Genomic DNA, 21,324 nt, shown 5'->3' with positions numbered 1-21,324 from the left:
TAACTGAGACTTGTTATAGCACTTATATATTATTGCTCTTTTGTTTTTTTTGATTGCTTCCATTGTCCTCATTTGTAAGTCGCTTTGGATAAAAGTGTCTGCTAAATGACTAAATGTAAATGTAAAATAGTTCAGTTTTGTATGTAATAGCAAAGTGATTGTATTTCGTTTCTTTTTTTTATTAAGTTAATTCAGAAAACATTTAGAGCATTTTTTGTTTGTTAAATATAAGTTTTAGTTTTTTTAAAGTAACGACCAAGCGGCCAGCGGCAGACATTGAGCCTATTTGATCCATTTCGCCTTCTCAAATCATCACAACTAGCCTAAAATAAAATCTATAGATATAAAACAGTTCAAGCATATAACAATATTTAAATGTTAAACCTACATAAATGTGCGCTATATCCAATAGTTTGTGCAGAAACGCTTTGCAGGACATGGAGAAGTCAGCATCACTTGCATTTTGTTCAGTGGATACGCTGTCAGTTTTGCTCATAAAGGTAAGAGTAGTCGTTCGTAACTCCAAAGGGTCTACTTTTATTTGTGTGCACTCACAATATCAACAAAACTTTGTGCTTTTATAAAATAAAGAAAACAAACATGATGCACTTTCTGCCATCTCGTCTTTAACAGGAGTACAAAAATTAACCGAAACTCAGCGAATAGATGCCTCACAGACACAATAAATATATCTATAGAAAGCTTTAAATGACTACTTAACAAAATAAAACCAATCGAAAACAAAAACTCTTTCATAATAATCATAATCTGTAAAGATGCACTTCTCTAAAGTTGCGTCAAAAACTGATGCCCCATTCTATTTATGGTGAACTCCAGCGCTCTGACACAAAGGACGATTGAATTTGCAATTTTTATGTCGCGTCCAGTGTGGTGAAAAGACAAGAAAATATGACTAGGCATATCTCGCCCTCAGATTCACCAGTAAAAAGGTGGGTACACAAGTTTAGATGGTAAGTAGGCTAGTTAAGTAGTACTATGTTAATCACAGTATTTCAAATCGTTATATAATCTTGCAATCAAGGTCATGTCTGAGAGGGTGCATATATGTATTCATAATAAAAAAAATATGAAGCTTCACAACTGTTTTCAGCATTAAAATAATCAGAAATGGTTACTGAGTAGCAAATCAGCATATTTGAATAATTTCTGAAGGATCATGTCACTGAAGACTGGAGTAATGATGCAGAAATTTCAGCTTTGATCACAGGAATACACTATATGTTAAAACAGTTAAATAGATATTTTAAATTGACACATTTAACAATATTACAGTATTAACTGTATTTTTAATAAATAAATGCAGCCTTGGTGTGCATAAGAGGCTTTAAAAAAGAAAAAAAAAATATAGGCCTGAAAATATTTTTCTTTACAAAAGGGGGGCCTGGCAGAAAGAGTTTGGGAACCACTGCACTAGCCCATGCATAAACATCAGCCGTTTGAATGTATCCTTTGAATGAACAACTTAATGACTCCCTCATTAAACACTCACTACTGGCACCTACTGGCATTTTAATTTTGTTTAAAAGTATAATTTTCACCATCATTTCTTGTTTGTATATTCAAATATATATACATATATATATATATATATATATATATATATATATATATATATATATATATATATATTTATTTAAAACAGTACTATACTATACTAAAAACATACTATCTACCTTTTACTATTGGCAATAGCTGGACCGAGGCTATGGAATAGCCTTTCTTTATCTGTGAAAGCTTCAAATTCTATCTATGAGTTTAAGACTAAATTAAAATCTTATTTTCTTATTGGCTATTTAAACTTTGTATGTTAAATTATCTTTTGAGTTACTTTTTTTTTTTTTGCCTCCTGTGGGGTTATGATGTGTGCATTGAGTTTGTTTTTTTTCACAGTATATCGTATGCATCTTTATACAGTGTTTGATCTCATTTTTTTTAATTTTTGATTGGCGAGTAACGGAAGGAGGAGGGTAGGGGGGCCTCCAAAGCTGCATAAGCCCAGGGCCCCGCAAAGGCTTAATGCGGTACTGCTCGCAAGCATGGACTTTCTGAGGGGCATTTTTTTACCCGGAACTTTATTTAGATCCTGGTTCCTGCGGTGGAAACATACCGAGTACCAGCCCAAAGTCCCTAGTTCCTGGGTAAAGTTCCAGCAGTGGAAACGCGGCTTAAGGGAAACATTGTGTCCTGGTTAGGGACAGGCAGTGGACAAATACACATATGGGCCACAATAGGAGCCACTACATATCTATTATGAGAGATCACTCGAAGAATCCTGCAAGTAATAGATTCCTCATCACGGTGTTGCTGGAAGTTCGCTTTGAGTCCGCGCGAACTATTCGCGTGGAGGAGTGCACGGCATTTTTTTTTTTGTAACTTTCCGCATAGCTCCGCATCCGAACATGCACGAGTTCAGGACGATTCTAGCCAAACATGCACGTCTGTGTCAGCATTTGTGTGAAACAGAAGCAGTGAAGTTCAAACTCCATCAGGTGCTTTTTGACGGAAAGCGCTTTTTTTTGGAAAAAAAAATGTTTGCATAGTTTGTCGAAGGCTTCTTATTTGAAGTACGTTTTATTTTTATTGTATAAAATAGAATTAGGATTAATTTAGATATTAATTATACACTATTTGCTTAAAGTTGTCTTTTGTTTGATGAGTAATACAGCCAATAGTTTAAGATTGTTTTAAGTTTGTACATAAAGAAATTATTAATTCATCAACTCATTCATCACAAGACTTGCAAAATAATAATAATAACGACTAAACAAGATGAAATACGTTATAACATTTTGTTTTGTCTCGTTTTGGTCAACGAAAATTAAGAGACATTTAAGCATAGTTTTTATTTTGTAAACCACATTTAGTCTCATTTTTATTCGTCAACAATATTGCATTATACATTTAATTATAGTCATCGTCACATGACCAGCATTTACGTTGCGTCTCGTTTGTTTTCGTCACATGATAAAGGTTTGTTGACGACAATATTTAGTCATAATTTTCGTTGACGAAAGCAACACTTCTCTAACACAATATGTGCCATGGTGCTATGCCCATCTCAAGACTCTGGTATGAAGTCAGTGCTGAAGCAGTCACATATGCATCTACCTTAGCAGTGTCACCATGGCTGAGGGTGCCATATGCCCCAGTTTGAGAGGAACCGCTGTTTTGCGCTCAAGAGTCCTCAAGCAAGTTCTGCACAACTGGGCATGAACCTCCAAGAGTTGTGCTGTCATAGTGGCCGAGTCCAGCTGCACACCAAGAAAAGAGATCCTCTGTACCGTACCGGACAGAGTTTGCTCTTTTCCCAGTTGACCTGAATCCTCAGTCGAGCTAAGTGGTCAAGGACTTTTTCTATTTGTTTTTGAGCACCAGATGAGCTAGTTGGTAAGGGTATGAAAGTCGAGATAATTGATAATTGAGATAATTGAAAATGCGAATGCCCCCTTTATTGAGAAGGACAAGGGCAGCCTCCACAACTTTCATAAAGACGTGAGGAGACAGAGACAGCCCGAAGGGAAGTACTTTCTATTGATATGCCTGACCTGACCTTAGAAACGACCCGTGTCTTGGAAAGATCAAGAAATGCAAGTACGCAACTTTCAGGTCTATTGCCGCAAACCAATCCTGATACCTGACACATGTTAAAGGGTTAGTTTACCTAAAAATGAAGAAGGGTAACACCTTCGGAAGAAGGGTAACAATCTCTGTGTGAAAAACAGCAGCATCCTTGCCTCTCACTGAGGTGAAGAGAATGCCACTGAACTTAGGTTGAGCGCCTGGTGAACTGAATCACGTAGCCAAGCGGAACTGTTCTGAGAAGCCATGTGGAATGTCTGGGTAGCTGTAGCCAAGCATCCAGAAACCTCACCAACAGCCTCAGTGGAACTATGTTTGACGTACCTCGGGCAGGGTTTCTGCGGCTTTGTGGGACAAAGGGCACAGCAACAGAGGATGTGAGATCCTTCGGGGGACTGTGTGACTACTTATACTACCCACTTAAAGTATGTACTCTTTTAGTGAAGAAAAAGTGCACACTTTTGAGTGTGTAGTTGAAGAGTAGGCAAGCTTTGGGACATATGTACGATCACGTCACACAATTGCGTCTTCCACTCTGTCGCACCTGTTACACGCAACCTGTCACTGTAAACTGGCCTGTCAATCATCTTGTAACAGTTAACATCCTCCACTTTTGATTTCATTTAACTTCCTACCATACTGGAGAGAAAAGAAGTAGCTCATTGATCTGCCAGTCACGGATCTTTCATGCAGAGAACTCTGCTCATATTTTCTGCATAATGATGCATTTAAAAGTTAACGACCAAATGGATATTTATAAAAGTTCACATTGCTGTTGCAGGTTAAATATAACATGGATAACAATAAATAAATATTTTTTACCAGGTTAAGTGTTGATTATTAGTAACTCAAACCCCTTTTTTAAACCTCTCTACCTAGATTGCGCGCATCCGCCACATTTGTAGTTTTTCTAACGCGTTTTATTCGTGTTTGTAGTTCTGGACTGAATCCTTCGCCAAAGTGCAATGGATTGTGGACAATTTTAGCCATTAGAGTGTGCACAGATCCACACTTCAAACATCAACCTGATATAGTAGACCATCCGAGAACTTTTGGCATACTCTTTTCAACATACTATGCTTTGGGACACACTTCTAATCTCACATACTATTTAGGATGGATAGTATGAACATTGAGATGCAGGGTTAGTCTCCTGAAGATGAAGAAGACCGCTGTTGGGTCACTGAAGAGTCCAACAAGGGAAATGGGGGCATCGAGAAAGCATACTCTCTCATCTCAGCCAGATTGAGCAACAGGTGGCACTCCTGGACCACCATATTGGACATCGCCCATCCCAGAGCCTGCACCGTGACTTTAGTAGCCCAGAGAGCATAGTCAGTCACCAAGCGCAGTTCCTGCAGGGCCTCTGGGTTGGGACTGCCCTTGGGACCACTTAGAGTCACGAACAGCAACCAGCCCCCAGAAACCATTCATTGACCCGTGAGTACTCGGGACAGGCTGGGGGAGACCACTCCAGCCCAATACTCTTGGCCGCCCGGGCAAGCACGGCTGCCATTTCAACTTCTGTCTCAGACTGAAACTCAGTCCCTGTGAAGCATCTGTGTCAGATGGCTCTAGCCCACCCTCCGATGCTGAGTGATACCTCGTCTTCCTCATAAGCCCCGAATAAGAAATTTAACTCACCCAAAGACGAGCTCTCAAACCCATCTGGAAGCTCTACCGGGGTGCATGACACATAGGAGGTTCGGGACGTCTATGGGGAATCACCTGGTGGAATCATTCCCTCCTCCCTACACTCTTCCCAATCACACATCGCTGCGGCCTCATAACTGGAAGTAGAAGGACCAGAACGGGAAGAAGAAGGGATGATTCACGGTCTTTTAGAAAAGAATGCAAGCCGCAAGCGGAGCATCACCATGGGCATGTTTCAGCATGTGTGCAGCCCAAACACTGAACACAGCGATCGTGTCCATCAGAAGGTGAAATGTAAAACCCATAACCAGAATGAAACGGATGAAAAGGCAAGATGTAAACCACACAATTTCACCTGTAAAAAAAATGCTCTTTTAGAGGATATACTCTTTTAGAGGAAATAGCTCTCAAAGATCACCACTGAAGCACCCAGGAGTACTCTCACAACACTTTGCTGTGGGTAGAGAGAGAGAGATCATTGTCTGTGCTGTAGATCCAACGACAAGAAGATCAAGAGTTGAATGAATGCTGCAATTCTCACAAAGAGATGCTGTATCGGTTCCGAAGAACAGAACGAATGAGCTAATACTACGCTGCCCTAATTTATAACCGGATATCCGGGTGTGTCCAGCTATGCAAATTTTGCTCACCAATTGTCATTGGCCTTTTTTTAAATGATGTCAGAGGTGTCCGGGTTCCCAAGTGTGACCCCTAGTGTCGAACTTCGACACAACTTCGAAGTGACCGACTGAAAGGGAACCATGATTAATTTGCGGTTACCGTGGTTTAATTAAAGTAACCATGTTTTTTGTTTGTTTTTGTTTTGTTTGTTTTGTTTTTTATATAGTAAAGCCATGGTTAAAAAATTTTTTTCAGGATTAATGTAAGATGTGTAAAATAATTGTAAAAAGTTGTTGTTTTTTTCTAGCTTTTAAAGACTATGGCTTTAATATGTGTAATGTGTATCTCAAATTATCTGCAGACCCCAAGTACCCTTTTCCGTGGGTGTCCAATTTTAAAACTCTTCACGTAGAAAATATTTAGATGACAAAGACATAAATTAAGTGATATTCACTGAACACATAATTTTGTAACCAAATGTTCTTAGGGTGTTATTAATTTTGTTTGTTCCAAAAGAAATCACTATAATGAAATTACATGGTAAATTATTTATGCCAATAGCCGGTCATTGCTATTTTAAGTTTAAGAAAAAGCAATTACAACCCAAAACTGCAAGAAACAGCAGTGAAAAATATGCCTAAATGTGCTTCTTTTGAAAGTCTGGTAACACTATAAAGTTTAAAAAAAAAAGTAATGTCATGAGTCTCTAAACTTCTCCTAACTTAATTTGCAATGACTCCAGACAGTGTTTATGGTACTTTGCAGGACCATGTAGTCAATGGGGAAAACTATGACTCTAATTGTGTTATGCTGTGTACGTAAAACACATCAGGGTCTAAGCTAATTGCAGCTTTCAAGTTGTAAGCTGTGGAATTTGTACAATCACTGAAAGATTTGGATATTTTTGCTGGACTTCAGTGGTCTCTTACACAGAGCCTCTACAGGGGGTCCGTTTCATGCGTCATAGACCTCTTGTATGTGCAACCTCTGATGAGTAGCAACATTATGTTCCAAAATAAAAGATAATACGGTTGCTGCAAACCTCAGTTGCCCCAACAGCACATCACAGATGGTGATTCAGAACACATATTGCATAATGTGAGTTAAAAACATCAGTTATCATCATAAATGAGTTCATAAAAAGTGAATTTTCACAAAAATAGACAGCAATATTGGATAAAAAGATTGTCATGCCATGTAAAAATCATTCAAATGGAAATGGACAAAGTGTGCACTGTTGGTAAGCACTAGTTGCTGTAACTTTCAGATGGTTTTAGATGGCATTTTTAGATGAATGCTACATAGTAAAATATTTAAAAGCAACTTCCTGTAAGATACATCTGACATTCCTTAGCATAAAAAAGTGTAGCATAAAAAAGTAGCTACATATAGGTCAAAAATATAGGTCAAAATCATTGGTGTGGTCACACGTCATGTTGATGTGTCCTTGTTACAGTGTAATTGCACAAATAATTAATGAGTAGCACTAATTAACAACATGTACCTATATATTTAATGTTAAGTTTGGTTAATGTTAGTCACTAGTATTTACTATTTACTCTTAATACTATAGTAAATACATGTAACGTGTAACAAGAACACTTTAGTGTTACCTTAGATTTACCACCATACACTCTTAAAAATAGGTCCCAAAATGGGATTTTCACAGCAATGTAATCAAAAATACATTTTGGGTTCTTTAAATAATCTTTCAGTGAAAGTTCTTTTTTTTTTTTTCTTGTGTAAAGAATATTTTAATAATCTAAAAAAAAAAATTCCATTGCAAAGAACGTTTCGTGCAATGGAAAGGTTCTATGGATGTTAATGTTCTCATATGTTCTCAGAAGAGCTCATCTTGTTTTGGGAACCAGGGTTAAACAATACTCATATACACACTGAACTATTCTACATCTAAGGCCAGGTACATTGTATGGAGATGTTTTAGGCCAAATAACACTGTACTATAAACGGGCATCATAAACTGATATTAACACATCTTTTTTAGCTACTGTATGTACACTGTTGTTTGACCAGTCAGATCAAGTGCTGGTTGATTTACAGCCAGTGTGATGGTCCAACAGGGAGGATCACTGCTGACCTTATAGAGCTTGAGCTGTAACTCTCATATTGTAATCTAGACAGTTGCTGGATTTATCCAAGGCCTTATCACTGGGCAGAGAGGCTGGCACAGCAACACCGAGGTGTGTGGCACTGGCAGCTCTGCGTACGTGTGATAATCAGCCTAACCTGTGCACTTATGGTGGCATCCATGGTTCTGTCTTCACATTCTCTTGTTGTATTGATGGTGTGAACTATCAGCGGCGTGAAGTCCAAGAAGTTGGGTTTCCCTCTAGTCCACAATTGGAACAATCAGCTCGAAATGCTTAAACGGTTAGCGTATGGTTGAAATAAGTATCTCTCTGATTGCTTTAACATATTGAGACTTAATTTGGCCAGTGCATCTGACATTGCCTTTTGTTCAAGTTTCAATCAGATTGAAATATACATCATGACATGAACTTGGATGTCTTTCTTTTTCCACTGCAAAACCACTCCTGTATTTGAATTGTTTTGCAAAGGTATTTGCATTGTCAAAATAACTGTTTTGTTAGTGGTGTTTATTAGACAGAGATGGCATAATATTATTTAGACTGTGGAAAAAGCATTAATCCTGTCAGTTTTGTTGTACAGAATGTGTACACAAAAAAATAAAAAAAAATCATTAGCAATATAGAATGGTCATGGCTTTTGTGTTGCCTAGTTATAAACTATATCCCCTGGAAATAATAGTCACAGCCAGGGATAAGTGACGCCTACTTTTGCAATCTGATCATGGGAATTCAAGTGTAAACTGATGAGCCATAAGGAAATCTTAGTACCCATGGGAGAGACAGATGAGAATAGGCAAAGTTTGGAGCAAACAGGTCTTGGGACTCAACATCTCATTGTAAACCATCAGCTGCAGTGACAAAAGCCTTCCAAAGTTTCCTTCTATTCCTTTACTCTGTCACTAAGCAACTGTACAGTATCACACACAGGCCTCTGCTTATAGCCAAAGGGATGGAGAAAAGCCAGGGTAGGGCAGGGTAATTTCTGAGAGATGCACAGAGTGGCAACAGCAATGCGGTGTTTGATTTGTGCTCTTTTCATTCATTAAGTTTACGTTCATTCACTTCACACACTCATTGAGTGAATTTAGAGGTTTGTGTAAAATTTTGCGCTGATCCCCTGGCTCACCTGTGAATCTAGCAAACCAGACTTTTTTGCAGCCTAAGCCAAATATTCGGGCAGAATTATTCGTTATCCATTATTCGTTTTTGAAGCCATTATCCGTGCCTTTCTGAATAAGGTATTCGGCTTCGGGCACACCGCTAGTTCACATACTTTTAAGACCACCTAATCACCAACTTACAAAAGCCTAAGAAAGTGTAATGATGGCATGACATTAAATTTGAAACACAGCAACACATAAAACAAGAACTTGGTTCAACACAGCTAATGTTTGGAAAGATTTGAGTAGCACTTACATTACAACAGTACACAAATCGAAATAGTATTATTTAATTTGCTTTTGTGCAAATTTAATATCTTGCATGTGGAATGAAAGGCACAGAATGAATTTCTAGGGCAAGAATGATTGAAATAAGATGGTGCTTGTCCAAAATTTAACATTCTGAAAATGTTAATTTCTTGTTTGTTCACTTTGAACGTTGCAGTGTATATATTGAATAGATCAGCAATACTGATCATTAGCATATGTTGTGTTTTGGTGTGTCAGCATCCCAAAAGGCTTTAGAACTAGAACTTTAGAACCAGCAATATGTCCTTCATCACCCAGCATGGTATTTTGGGTGGAACTTCTTTTGCTGACAAAATATGTCTTGTTGATAAACGTTCTGGCCTAAGATGATCTTTACAGTTTGAAAAAAACAATTTTAGGATGAGAATGTGAGTGTCCTACAGTATATGCTGTAATGATTAGATTCACACCAGTTTGAGAAAATACATGCATGGCTCCGCTATGGATTGAGTGGAGATATATGTTTACTATTACATATGAGTGTGCACTGTGAAGTACTGGCTTAGTAGTGCCTATGTATTTATAGTGCCTGATAAAGTGTCCAACCCATTTCAATCACCCCGTTGCTCCTTCCAAAGGGGGAGTATTCCAATAAAGAGGAGCACAGGAGTCACTCCTCCATCTCTCTTTCAAGAACCAAAGACGCACAGCACACCACATCACTGCACAGGACAGGCAAGGCTCTTCTCTTCTCTTCTCTTCTCTTCTCTTCTCTTCTCTTCTCTTCTCTTCTCTTCTCTTCTCTTCTCTTCTCTTCTCTTCTCTTCTCTTCTCTTCTCTTCTCTTCTCTTCTCTTCTCTTCTCTTCTGCTGTGTGTTATAGCTAGATGCTTTATACCTTTGTCCTATCATCTTTTTCCCCACTATTCCACCTGCTTTAGCATGTTGCTTTAAATTAACATTTAGAAAGCTGCACTGATGCTGAAACCTGCAACTTCTTAATCTGCACTAAAATTTCAGAATCTTTTTTTTTTTTTTAATATTCAGATTCTTTTTTCATCTGTCCATGCACAGATGGTTTACTTTTAGGCATGTTATTTCCAATGCTTGTGAGTCAAATACTTTTCTCTGCACAATATTTTAATAGTTTATAGTGGTAATTTATTACATTACAACATATTAGAAATTATTGCATCAGTCTAAGGACTGTTGTGGAAAGTATTTTAAAATTGACATGATTACAAAATGATTACTAAAGCATATATGAGCATTTGTATTTTGTCTGTATTTTTGGTATGAAAAGTTTGATTGTCTTTCTTTTTTTTTTCTTTTTTTTTTGGTTCCTAGTTGTTATGGGGGGAAATAAATGTGTCAGGCATCTCCACAGCCACCTGACATTCCTTTATACAGTTATGGCTGAAAGGTTCCACACACAGAGGCCTTCTTGTAGTCTTTAATTAGCTGCACGTTTCACTTTATCACTCTTGGTTTAATTGGAAGTGGGTTGGTTTGGGGCTTCATTAAGGTTCAAAAGTAATTCACATGTCACAAAAGATTCTCCAGCTAAGCTCCTGCTTTTGTCAGCCTTGTTTAATCCCTTTATGTGTATATCTGTCTGTTTGAGACTAAGGAGACTGAGGGAGATATGTCTCTTTATTGATAGAAGGGACACACTGGGGACAGCTGGAACCACTGAGACTTGTCTTGATCTGGTGCCCAGTGTTGGTGCCAGCCAGCCAGGCTTAGGACACATCAAAGAATCCATTCAGATACAACAGTGTGATCTGACAAGAGTTCACAGTGCAGATTAAGCTGACTCCATTACCTTTCTGTAGGAGACATACATTACATAAAGGAGTCTATGAAGTTATTGTGAAGGTCACAATGACTTCAAAACACTTTTACCATAGTGCATGATTTGTAAAGTAACATTTATCATGTTTGCATCACATAACTAGAAGTATGGACTAGCTGTATAGATTTTCTGACATTGTAAACTTGCTCTGTAGCTCACCTTGTAGGCCTACGGTTTTGCACTTGCAATGTGAAACACAAATCATGACATTTGATGAAAGTGCTCGAAGACTTGAAGAAGCAAGCTAAAATGGTATGTTTGCTTCAGAAAATGTGTTTTTAGCTTATGTTTGTTTTTGTTAACACCATTGGTTAGGTTTAGGGTAGACTAGTATAGATGGCATGTTAGACACTCACTGGACATTTTTATTTCCAAACTGCCACGATTTGTACAATAAACAGTGTATTAAAACGTTTTTCAAACTTAAAAAAAAACAATGTTAATGCAAAGTAATAGTGGTTGAACGCTGAATAGTGAAGAAAAGTTTACTGAAGTGACTGCAAGACGAGCTTTATAGAGACTTTTGTGGTGTTTGAATGAGACTCACTGAGAAAAGAAGCTACAAGTTTGGTTTGGAGCTCAGAGCAGGCAAGCACTGGGTGCACAAAAGCTATTCTGGATACAGTTCTGAGGGATAACGCAGGAATATTAGCAGGGCTTTACTAAGGGAGACATAACAGCTGGGACTAATACATTGGCACGCCTTCCGCTCTTGCTTTAGAAAGTTTACATCATATAGTTAGCCTTTATCTAGCAGATGTTAAGCAATGGTATTATAGGCCTACAAGTTAAGTTTCGTACCTAGCAATGGCATTTTCAGTGACCCCCTTAACCTGTCTGCACCATTTAAAACATGTTTATCTTTTAGGAATCGTTTAAATCCAAGATGGCGGAACGCTATGACTGCCACTACTGCAAGGAGTCTTTGTTTGGGAAGAAGTATGTTCTGCATGGTGAAAATCCATACTGTGTAAAGTGCTATGAGAGCCTCTACTCCAACACCTGTGAGGAGTGCAAGAAACCCATTGGCTGCAACAGCAGAGTATGTTCATCTTCTCACTTTCTACTTTCAAATACAAAATGTTTTAAAGATACGATCCAACGCTTTTGAAAAAGCAGTACACTTTAGTATACTTTAAGCATTTATTTTGTAATAAATGCTTAATTTGTAATAAATGGGGGCAGCTGTGGCCTAATGGTTAGAGACTTGGACTAGTTACCCGAAGGTCGCCGGTTCGAGTGGCTGAAGTGCCCTTGAGCAAGGCACTGAACCCCCAGTTGCTCCCCGGGCGCTGGATATATAGCTGCCCACTGCTCCGGGTGTGTGTTCACAGTGTGTTCATTATTCACTGCTGTGTGTGTGCACTTGGATGGGTTAAATGCAGAGCACCAATTCCGAGTATGGGTTACCATACTTGGCAAATATCACGACTTTCACTTAAATAATATACTTTAAATGAATTTGTTCAAACTGAATGTGTTTTCAGACACTAATTGCAGGTTAACTGCAATTAAATCAAAATGTATTAGCTATTAGTTTAAATGTATATTTAATGCAATTGGATTTAATGCAATTGGAGAGCTTTTTTTTATACACTTAAAGGGATACTCCATCCCAAAATGAAAATTTTGTCATTAATCACTTACCCCCATGTTGTTCCAAACCCGTAAAAGTTCCGTTTGTCCTCGTAACAATTTTTAAGATATTGTGGATGAAAACCTGGAGGCTTGAGACTGTTCCATAGACTGCCAAATAAATAACAGTGTTATTGTCCATAAAAGCAGGGGCGTGTCTAGAGCATTTTAAATGGGGTGGCCAGTCTGGGGCACTGGCTCAAAAGAGGGTGGCCGGGGGTGGGGGGGGTTATGGTTTGCAGCACGATGTATGTTAAAATACATCGTGTATACACTCACTAAACAGAGAGTGACAGCTTTTTTAGTGGTAAAGAGCACTCTTTGCAAGCTTTCTAGTCTATGATCCATTTAAAATGTAGAACTTTGTTTTTTCAGCCACACACACGTTGCAAAGTTTCGGGAATGACATCTGCATATTTATGTGGGATTCACTCTTGAAGTAGCAGTGACACAATGATGACCAAAGCAATAGACGGGATGTGAAAATGGGCATTAAGACTAGAGCACCCTCACTAATTTTAGAAGCATCCTCAGTGATTATTTCTGGAACCTGGTTAATACACTTTTATTGCAAAACTATATACAAAAACAACAAAATACAAATGCACTTAATAAAACAGTTGAATAAATGCATAATTATAAGTTAAGCACTTAACTAAAATAAGTAGGCTATAAATAAAATAAATAACTAAAGAAGGCTGACTGTAATCAGCTTGCTTCCATTTAATGAGATAAGCCTACTCCTCATCTGAATTAGAAAAAAAGTGCTTCTAGTCTTCAGTGATGCAAGAACGTTTGAGAATACACGTATTCATAGAAGAACAATGTATATTTAAAAGCACACATCAAGTTTTTTGTGACTGAAGGAAATCCACTTGCGAGTGGAGATTTGTGCTCATGCATTATATGGATCATGTAACGTTATGCACTCTCGATATGTCAAATATCACGCTATAGAAACAGCCTAAAATTAAGTATAAAGAGGAGAAGAAAGCGTCCCTAAGCAGCTACACATGCCAGGATCCGCTACTGCCAGATGCAGTTAGAAATTTACTAAAAACAAGTCTATCGCAAGACATCTGGTGGGGGTGGGGGGGCACCTGGGGTGGCCAGCCAAATTTCACGTAGACAGGCCTCTGCATAAAAGGTATGAAAGTCGTCATCGTCAGAATACTCCATCTGCCATCAGACGTGCAATCTGGGTTATATGAAGTGACGGGAACACTTTTTGTAAGTGAAGAAAACAAAAATAACGACTTTATTCAATTCCTTTGTCAACTGTCTCCTATGTGTCTCTCATTAGCACCGTATGCTGTGTATGCTCTTCTGTATCATCTGCACCACAAGGATGTGCTGTTTTATTTTAAATCAAAACTAAATACACGTAGAAACAACGCATCCTTGTGGCAAGGATGACACAGAAGAGCAAACACAGCAAATGGTGATAATGAGAGACAAAACAAAGAAATAGTACCCAACCAACCCCAATAACAAAATTCAAACAAACCCCTAAACCAAATCAACATACAACAAATCAAGAATGTACTGGCTCAAACGACCACCAGGAAGCAGCAGAACAAGAGGCAACGATCTTGCGTTTCCCAAGCAAGCGATGTACAGACAATAGTGAACTGAAGGCGTTCAAAGCAACAGTGCGCAAGCACCAATCCGGCGTCCCAAAACTGGAACCAGTTTATAAGCCACAACAAAGCAACAGATGGCGACTTCTGCAAAAAAAACAAAAAAAAATTCTTCTGCTTCTCTCCCTGTTTTTCTCCCCTCTAACATTTTAGAATATCAATAAAGTAAAAGAAAATTTACCTTCCATGCACAAGACACTTACATACTAACAATGCCTGGAATGTGCACCATATAACTCAGAACTCAGTATCCAGAATGAGATGGTCTGAGCGCTAACTATTTGACCATTTTTATTAAGTAACACTGTACACAATGATTTGGAGCTTTGTTTGACCCTCTGAAAGCTGAGGAGGTTCACCAGGAGAGAGGTGGGGAATCGTGGAGAATTAATGCCAGCTCATGCACTCTGGACTCAACCCAGCAGGAAATCAGTGCTGGGGACTGAGTCCAAAACCAAAAAAAAAAAAAGAGGCCAGATGAGCTTTTGTGGAATTACCTGCACTCATTCACCTTGGTGATGGACACACAGACCTCCACCGCCATTTCAAAGACAAATTTAAACTTTTTATAACCTTTACTTACTATAAACACTACAGATAAAATTTATTTGTATAAAATTTATTTATTGTTCTATTTGTTATCATTAGTTTATTCATTAGACTAACAATGCACAACACCACTGTACAGCGTTAAATGTTAAAAATATATTAGTATATTTAGATTAAGAATAAATTCTGTAAAGTTATTGTAAAGGCAAGCATCTCTATTACTACTGGACTACTGTACAATCTCAGAAAAAAAAAAGTACAAAAGTCGTCACTGGTGTGCTACTAATATGTACCATTTAGGAACTAATATGTACACTTTTGTGTGCCTTAAAGGAAAAAAATATGCTCCTTTAGGGGTAAATAGACTAAAAATGGACTGTGTTATGATTTTTTATTTTTTTATTTATTTTTTTATTTTTTTTTATTTTTGAAGCATGAACATTTTGGTTGCATGGCTTTCAATGGATGAACAAAAAATATAAGCATGTGTGGAAGTCTTATGGGTTTGGAATGACTGGAAACTGATGAAAGTGAGGAAATAACAGCAAAATCTTCATTTTGGGGTAAACTATCCCTTTAAACGATATGTTTCAGACTTGTGCTATAGAGGTTATTCATACCACAAGTTGTGCAGCTTGTTGAGAGGAAGTGTGCTATTGCACTGAATTTATGATTTTTTTTTAAATTGCAGATGATAAAACAGGTGAAAAATCCCACCACTTGCATTAAATGAGGAGGGATCAAAATAGAAAACACCCTAGCACAGTGCTAAAAGCCTCTCAGAACACTTTAACCTCAGCATAGTAATACCCTAAAGACAATGTTTCATGATAAAAATAAAAATACCAAAAAAAATAGTTTATCATAGTAAATGTTATAGATGATATACGAGAACCATATAGTTACAATGTTACTTTAGAAGTACATTCCCAGCCCTTGCTATAGACGAGTGGTGCTTCCGTGACTTTTTGTTGTTAGTGTCACATTTCATGGTCATTAGTCCTGATGAGGAGGCTGTCATCGGTCTAGAGGACAGGCCTGGGGTGGGGCCAAATCTGTCTGGCCCGTCCTTGGCCCAGTTAGCTGCTGCTCCCCACTCTGGTCCCAGGCAATCAGAATGACCTCATAGCACCTTGGGCCAGCAATTTAATAAGCACACACTCTCTCTCTCCAAATTGGTGGATAATTAAAGCACTGGTGTTATACACTCCTCCTGAGGCGGTGTGTGTTCACAGCCTGGGACAGACTTTTACTAACATACTTCTATTGGCAGATCACACTGCGATTGGTCGCAGACACCAGCACATGCGGCTCTCATTGGCGAGTGACCTCCTGCGAAGCTGACATTGAGGAACCCTACCCTCCCGCTCTCTCTAATTAGCTGTTCAGAGGCTTAAAAAAGAGCAATGAGGCCATGCACACTCTCCCTTAAACCCAAGTTTAATGCATTTGAGACAATGTACTGTAGGTTCAAATTGTCCTTACCTGTATGCGTTTGTCCTCAGGATCTGTCTTACAAGGACCGTCATTGGCATGATGGCTGCTTCCACTGCTTCAAATGTCACCGTTCCTTGGTGGACAAGCCGTTCTCCACCAAAGATGAGCAGCTACTGTGTACTGAGTGTTACTCCAATGAGTATTCCTCTAAATGTTTTGAGTGCAAGAAGACAATCATGCCAGGTAAGTGAAACATTTGCTTAATCTGTTCTTCACACATGTACTTCAGAAACCCAAATGATACATTAAGGTAAGGTTTATCACAATGAGACAGTTGTAGTGTTGGACAGCAGCTAATGACATAATAGCAATAATTAACTTTACTATGGAGAGCTGAGAAACTGAAAGAATCCATTTAAAGTAATAGTTCACCAAAAAAGTCATTACCTCTTTTTTGTCATCACTTATTCACCCTTGTGCCATTCCAAACCCATTAGACTTTTATTCATCTTCGAAACACAAATTGAAATATTTTTAATGAAACCTGAGAAATTTCTGTTCCTTCATTGAATGTCCATTCCACCAAAACTTTGACTCTTCAAAAAGTTCATAAAGACATTGTAAAAGTTGGCTAATTCACTTGAATTGAATGGTTTAGTCCAAATCTTCTGAAGTGAAACAATCATGTTTTATGATAAACAGATTTAATATAAACATTAAAGGGGTGGTTGATTGAGATTTCACTTTTTTAATGTTAGTTAGTGTGTAATGTTGCTGTTTGAACATAAACAATATCTGCAAAGTTACGAAGCTGAAAGTTCAATGCAAACGGAAATATTGTCTTTTAAAATTCTGACAGTTTAATGCCTTCAGAAACGTCTGGTAGGGACTACAAGTTACTTCCCGGATTCATGACGTAACAAACCTTGATAAACCACACCCTCGGGAAAAGGCAGCAAAGGGGGCGTGGCCATGATTGTGCTTTTTTAGAGAAAAGGAAGAGAAAACTAGAGGTGCAGGTAAAAATCTATTCATATATGAACCGCGATTCTGTTTTCTAACAATTCTACTGGATTTACAAGTTACAAAATCAATGTTCTAAATGTTCAATGTTCAATGTTCTCTCTCTCTCTCTCTCTCTCTCTCTCTCTCTCATTCAGCTTAGCTCCAACAATGAACTGTTCCAATTATACACTTATTTTCACATAGCTATGAGAAGCGTTAAACATGGACTCGCTTGCAGTTGCCGTACTGTATTAAAGCTTTAATCTAGATAAAACCGTATATTAAAAGCTAACGTAAGCAGTAGCATTTACAAATAACAGCGTGTCTACAAGTATGAGACATGAACAAACAAAAAACATAGGCCTACCATTAAAAGCCGAGCTTGCACAGGGTTGTGCACAATCCCCTTTAATAATATCCTCTGCTTCTCGGGCTCAAACTGATAAGCAATATTAATAATGCCATTTGTTTACAATACAACCAGAGCACATGCCGCTGAGGTGAGGGGCGGGACGTTTAGACGCACACTAGAGGCGGTTTAGCCAATCACAACACACGGGGCTAGCTAACCAATCAGAGCCCATCACCTATTTCTGAGAAAGGGGCTTCATAAAAGCAGGAAATGATCAGCGCGTTTCTCAGAGAAGGAACAGAGCGGTGTGGAATAAAGGTCAATTATGTGAAAAATATGCATTAAAAAGCATTAACACGTTAGACTGCACCCCATAAACACAATCAAGCCTAGAAAAAAACTGTGAACCACCCCTCAACACTCATCGAGCAAAACAAACACGATCAGTGGCAGTTCAACTGTTGTGCTTGACATGCAAGAACAAACCTTATTGGTTGTTGCAGAGGCTCAAACATGCTTGGAATGAACAAAACTCATTGAATATCTTTCACATTGTCTTTATTAACTTTTTTTAAGTTTCAAAGTATTGGTGGAATGGACTTTCTTTCAATGGAGGGACAGTTGGGTGCGTGTTAGTAAGAAACAATTTGCATTTACAATATGCATGTACAGTACGAAATAGCATTGTACTATTATGATAGACTATATAACGATTGAATTTACAGCACCTTCATAAAATTAATAAGCACATATAAAAGAAAAAACACACTTCTTCATTTTGTAGAGATAAAAACCATGTTGAATTTAATGCAGAAAAGGTAAATACAAAATTTCCCAGTAATTTAAATTTTTGGGTAAACTAACCCTTTAATACATAGGCTATAATCAATCATCTCTATTATCCAGCCAAGTGATGGGATATTTGTTTGCCTGTCTGCATTTTTCTATATTTCTCTCAGGCTCCAGGAAGATGGAGCACAAGGGGAACAGCTGGCATGAGACCTGCTTTACCTGCCAGCGCTGTCAGCAGCCTATTGGAACCAAGAGCTTCATTCCTAAGGACAATAGTAACTACTGCGTGCCCTGCTATGAGAAGCAATTTGCACTGCAGTGTGTACACTGCAAGAAGGTAAGAACAGTTGGAATGCAACATTTTGCTTTGAAGAAAAATATTATATGACATCACACCTTTATCATTTCTTCTCAGCCAATCACCACTGGGGGCGTGACCTACCATGACCAGCCATGGCATAAGGACTGCTTCTTGTGTACTGGCTGTAAGGAGCAGCTGTCTGGCCAGCGCTTCACCTCTCGTGATGACTTTCCCTATTGCCTCAACTGCTTCTGCAATTTGTATGCCAAGAAGTGTGCTGAATGCACCACCCCTATTAGTGGTATGAGCAACTAACACATTTACATCTCCTTATCTTGCTTATCAGGACCAAATGGAACCAGTATAAACACAATTAATATCTTTTCAAATGACATAAAAATGTAGGACAGGGATTTGTTTTTTATCCGTTAGGTATTGATTGAATCCAAGACGTTATTTCTTTATTACAAAAAACATTATTATTATTATTATTATTATTATTATTATTATTATTATTATTATTATTATTATATCAAAGATATTTTTTCAAAATCCACCTTTTGTGTTTCATGAAAAAAGAGATAGTCCTACAGGTTTGGAATGACATAAGGTTGAGTAAAAAAAAAAAAAAAAATAATAATTTTTAATAGGATTATTTTGGTGTTGAAATTGTGCCTTTCTGTTCTCAGGACCTGTATGAGTCTCATAGCAATCTTCTTGTCCACACTTTAGCAAATAATAATCATATTTACCATGACATTATTGCTATAGTGATCATGAGCTTTGTTATTTGTTAGTGTTTTATCCTTTGCAGGTCTGGGAGGCACCAAATACATCTCCTTTGAAGAGAGACAGTGGCACAATGACTGCTTCAACTGCAAGAAGTGTTTGGTTTCCCTGGTGGGCCGTGGCTTCCTGACAGAGAGAGATGACATCCTTTGTCCTAACTGTGGCAAAGACATCTGATCAGACAGACAGACAATAGCACTGCAATTCCTAACATTGTATTATTATATTAAATAACATTTATTCTTAGAGTTAAATAGCAATCAAAGCTTTTATCGAGGGTAATATATTTGTCTAATAAAAGTTTTCTTTAGATAATTAACTTTAAAGGGGTCTGTGCATGCCAAGGCCTATTATTATAATATTGTGTCATGTTTTTGTGGCCAGGGTTTAAACTATAGCCAAACCAAAATAATCATATGTAGTGTGAAAATTATTATTTTCATTTTAGATATAGAACCATAAAGTACAATAAATGTTACATTTTATAATATAATTTTTTTTGTGACTAACATTTGCTTTTGACTCATCAGTCAATATTTGTCACTTATAGTCTATGTGAAGAATTTGCTGTAGCTCATAATAAACTTCTGAATGAAAAAGGCATTCATGTAAGGCTCAGTACTGCTTATAGGAGATCACTATAATAAAAAAATGACTTACATTCATTGCATTTACTCAAAAAAAAAATGCCTCAGCTGTTCTTATCTTTCAGTGAAACCCAAAACAGCATCTGTCACATTGCATCTGTCTCTGTAGCTTATTAAAAGCAACTTATGTTTATTCAAATCAAATCTTACTAGGGGTTAATTTTATTCAATCGGAAAAAAACATAGTCATATTAATTATTAATATTATTATAATGTGTATTTATTTCCCAGACCATGGCAATACTTGCTAGTATTGATGCCTATTCTGACCTTTTCTGGCCTATTCCCTTAATAATGAGATTACTTTGGCTGGTGAAATTATTAAGATATGTTTCCACCCTTACCCATATATTATTATTATTATTATTATTATTATTAGTAGTAGTAGTAGTAGTATTATATAACAGTTTTGTGATTAGCCTTGTTTAAACAAACAAACAAATAAATAAACAATTTAGCAGTAATGTAAGACAATGTTGTCGTCAGATGTTGAATCATCAGTGTAGATCCTCATGAACCGTTAAGACTGGTTAACTGGGGAAGAAATTGGCTTATGGCTCCCTCTTGTGGTAAAATGTTAAAATTCGCATTCGTTATTTGCAGATATTCAAGTTGTACGATTACTCAATCACGTAAACTCACATCTTTGTAGTTGCTGTTCGTATCTAGTGACTTGTTACAAAAAAAATATTACAAAAAACCAACCAATCCCTTGGCTTATGATTGTATGTATATTATGTTGTAATATAAAATGTGCATCCAAAACCCGTATATACTACTTCTACTACTACTACTAATAATAATAATATTAATAATAATAATAATAATAATAATAATAATAATAATAATAAATAATACTTGGAAATCCTGAGGAAGCCCATAACTCGAGAATGCTGACGTTCTTAAGAGTATAAACGTAACAGTCTATT

At 37.5% G+C, this 21,324-nt stretch overlaps 1 protein-coding gene across 2 annotated transcripts; it reads left to right on the top strand.

Annotated features, from left to right (window-relative positions):
- Positions 1 to 12,086: 12,086 nt before the first annotated feature.
- fhl2b (four and a half LIM domains 2b) lies at positions 12,087 to 20,351 on the top strand. 2 transcript variants are annotated; one of them, XM_042757992.1, is made up of 5 exons: positions 12,087 to 12,290; positions 16,578 to 16,752; positions 18,826 to 18,995; positions 19,074 to 19,260; positions 19,774 to 20,351. In XM_042757992.1, the coding sequence occupies exons 1-5, from the start codon at positions 12,135 to 12,137 to the stop codon at positions 19,923 to 19,925; spliced, it is 840 nt and encodes a 279-aa protein (XP_042613926.1). In that variant the 5' UTR covers positions 12,087 to 12,134; the 3' UTR covers positions 19,926 to 20,351. The 2 variants fall into 2 exon arrangements, with proteins under 2 accessions (XP_042613926.1, XP_042613927.1); XM_042757993.1 differs by lacking the exons at positions 12,087 to 12,290; positions 16,578 to 16,752 and adding an exon at positions 17,309 to 17,528.
- The last annotated feature ends 973 nt before the right edge of the window (positions 20,352 to 21,324 follow it).

Source organism: Cyprinus carpio, chromosome A6, assembly GCF_018340385.1.
Source record: "Cyprinus carpio isolate SPL01 chromosome A6, ASM1834038v1, whole genome shotgun sequence".
Classification (NCBI taxonomy): Eukaryota; Metazoa; Chordata; class Actinopteri; order Cypriniformes; family Cyprinidae; genus Cyprinus; species Cyprinus carpio.
The sequence above is the reverse complement of the archived record's forward strand: the minus strand, read 5'-3'. Positions and strand labels throughout refer to the sequence as shown.

Excerpts from the sequence above, each read along its gene's own strand:
- fhl2b (XM_042757992.1), top strand. The coding sequence starts at position 12,135 with ATGGCGGAACGCTATGACTGCCACTACTGCAAGGAGTCTTTGTTTGGG. Across the intron at positions 18,996-19,073 it reads AGTGTGTACACTGCAAGAAG|CCAATCACCACTGGGGGCGT; the intron begins GTAAGAACAGTT and ends ATTTCTTCTCAG. Across the intron at positions 19,261-19,773 it reads ATGCACCACCCCTATTAGTG|GTCTGGGAGGCACCAAATAC; the intron begins GTATGAGCAACT and ends TATCCTTTGCAG.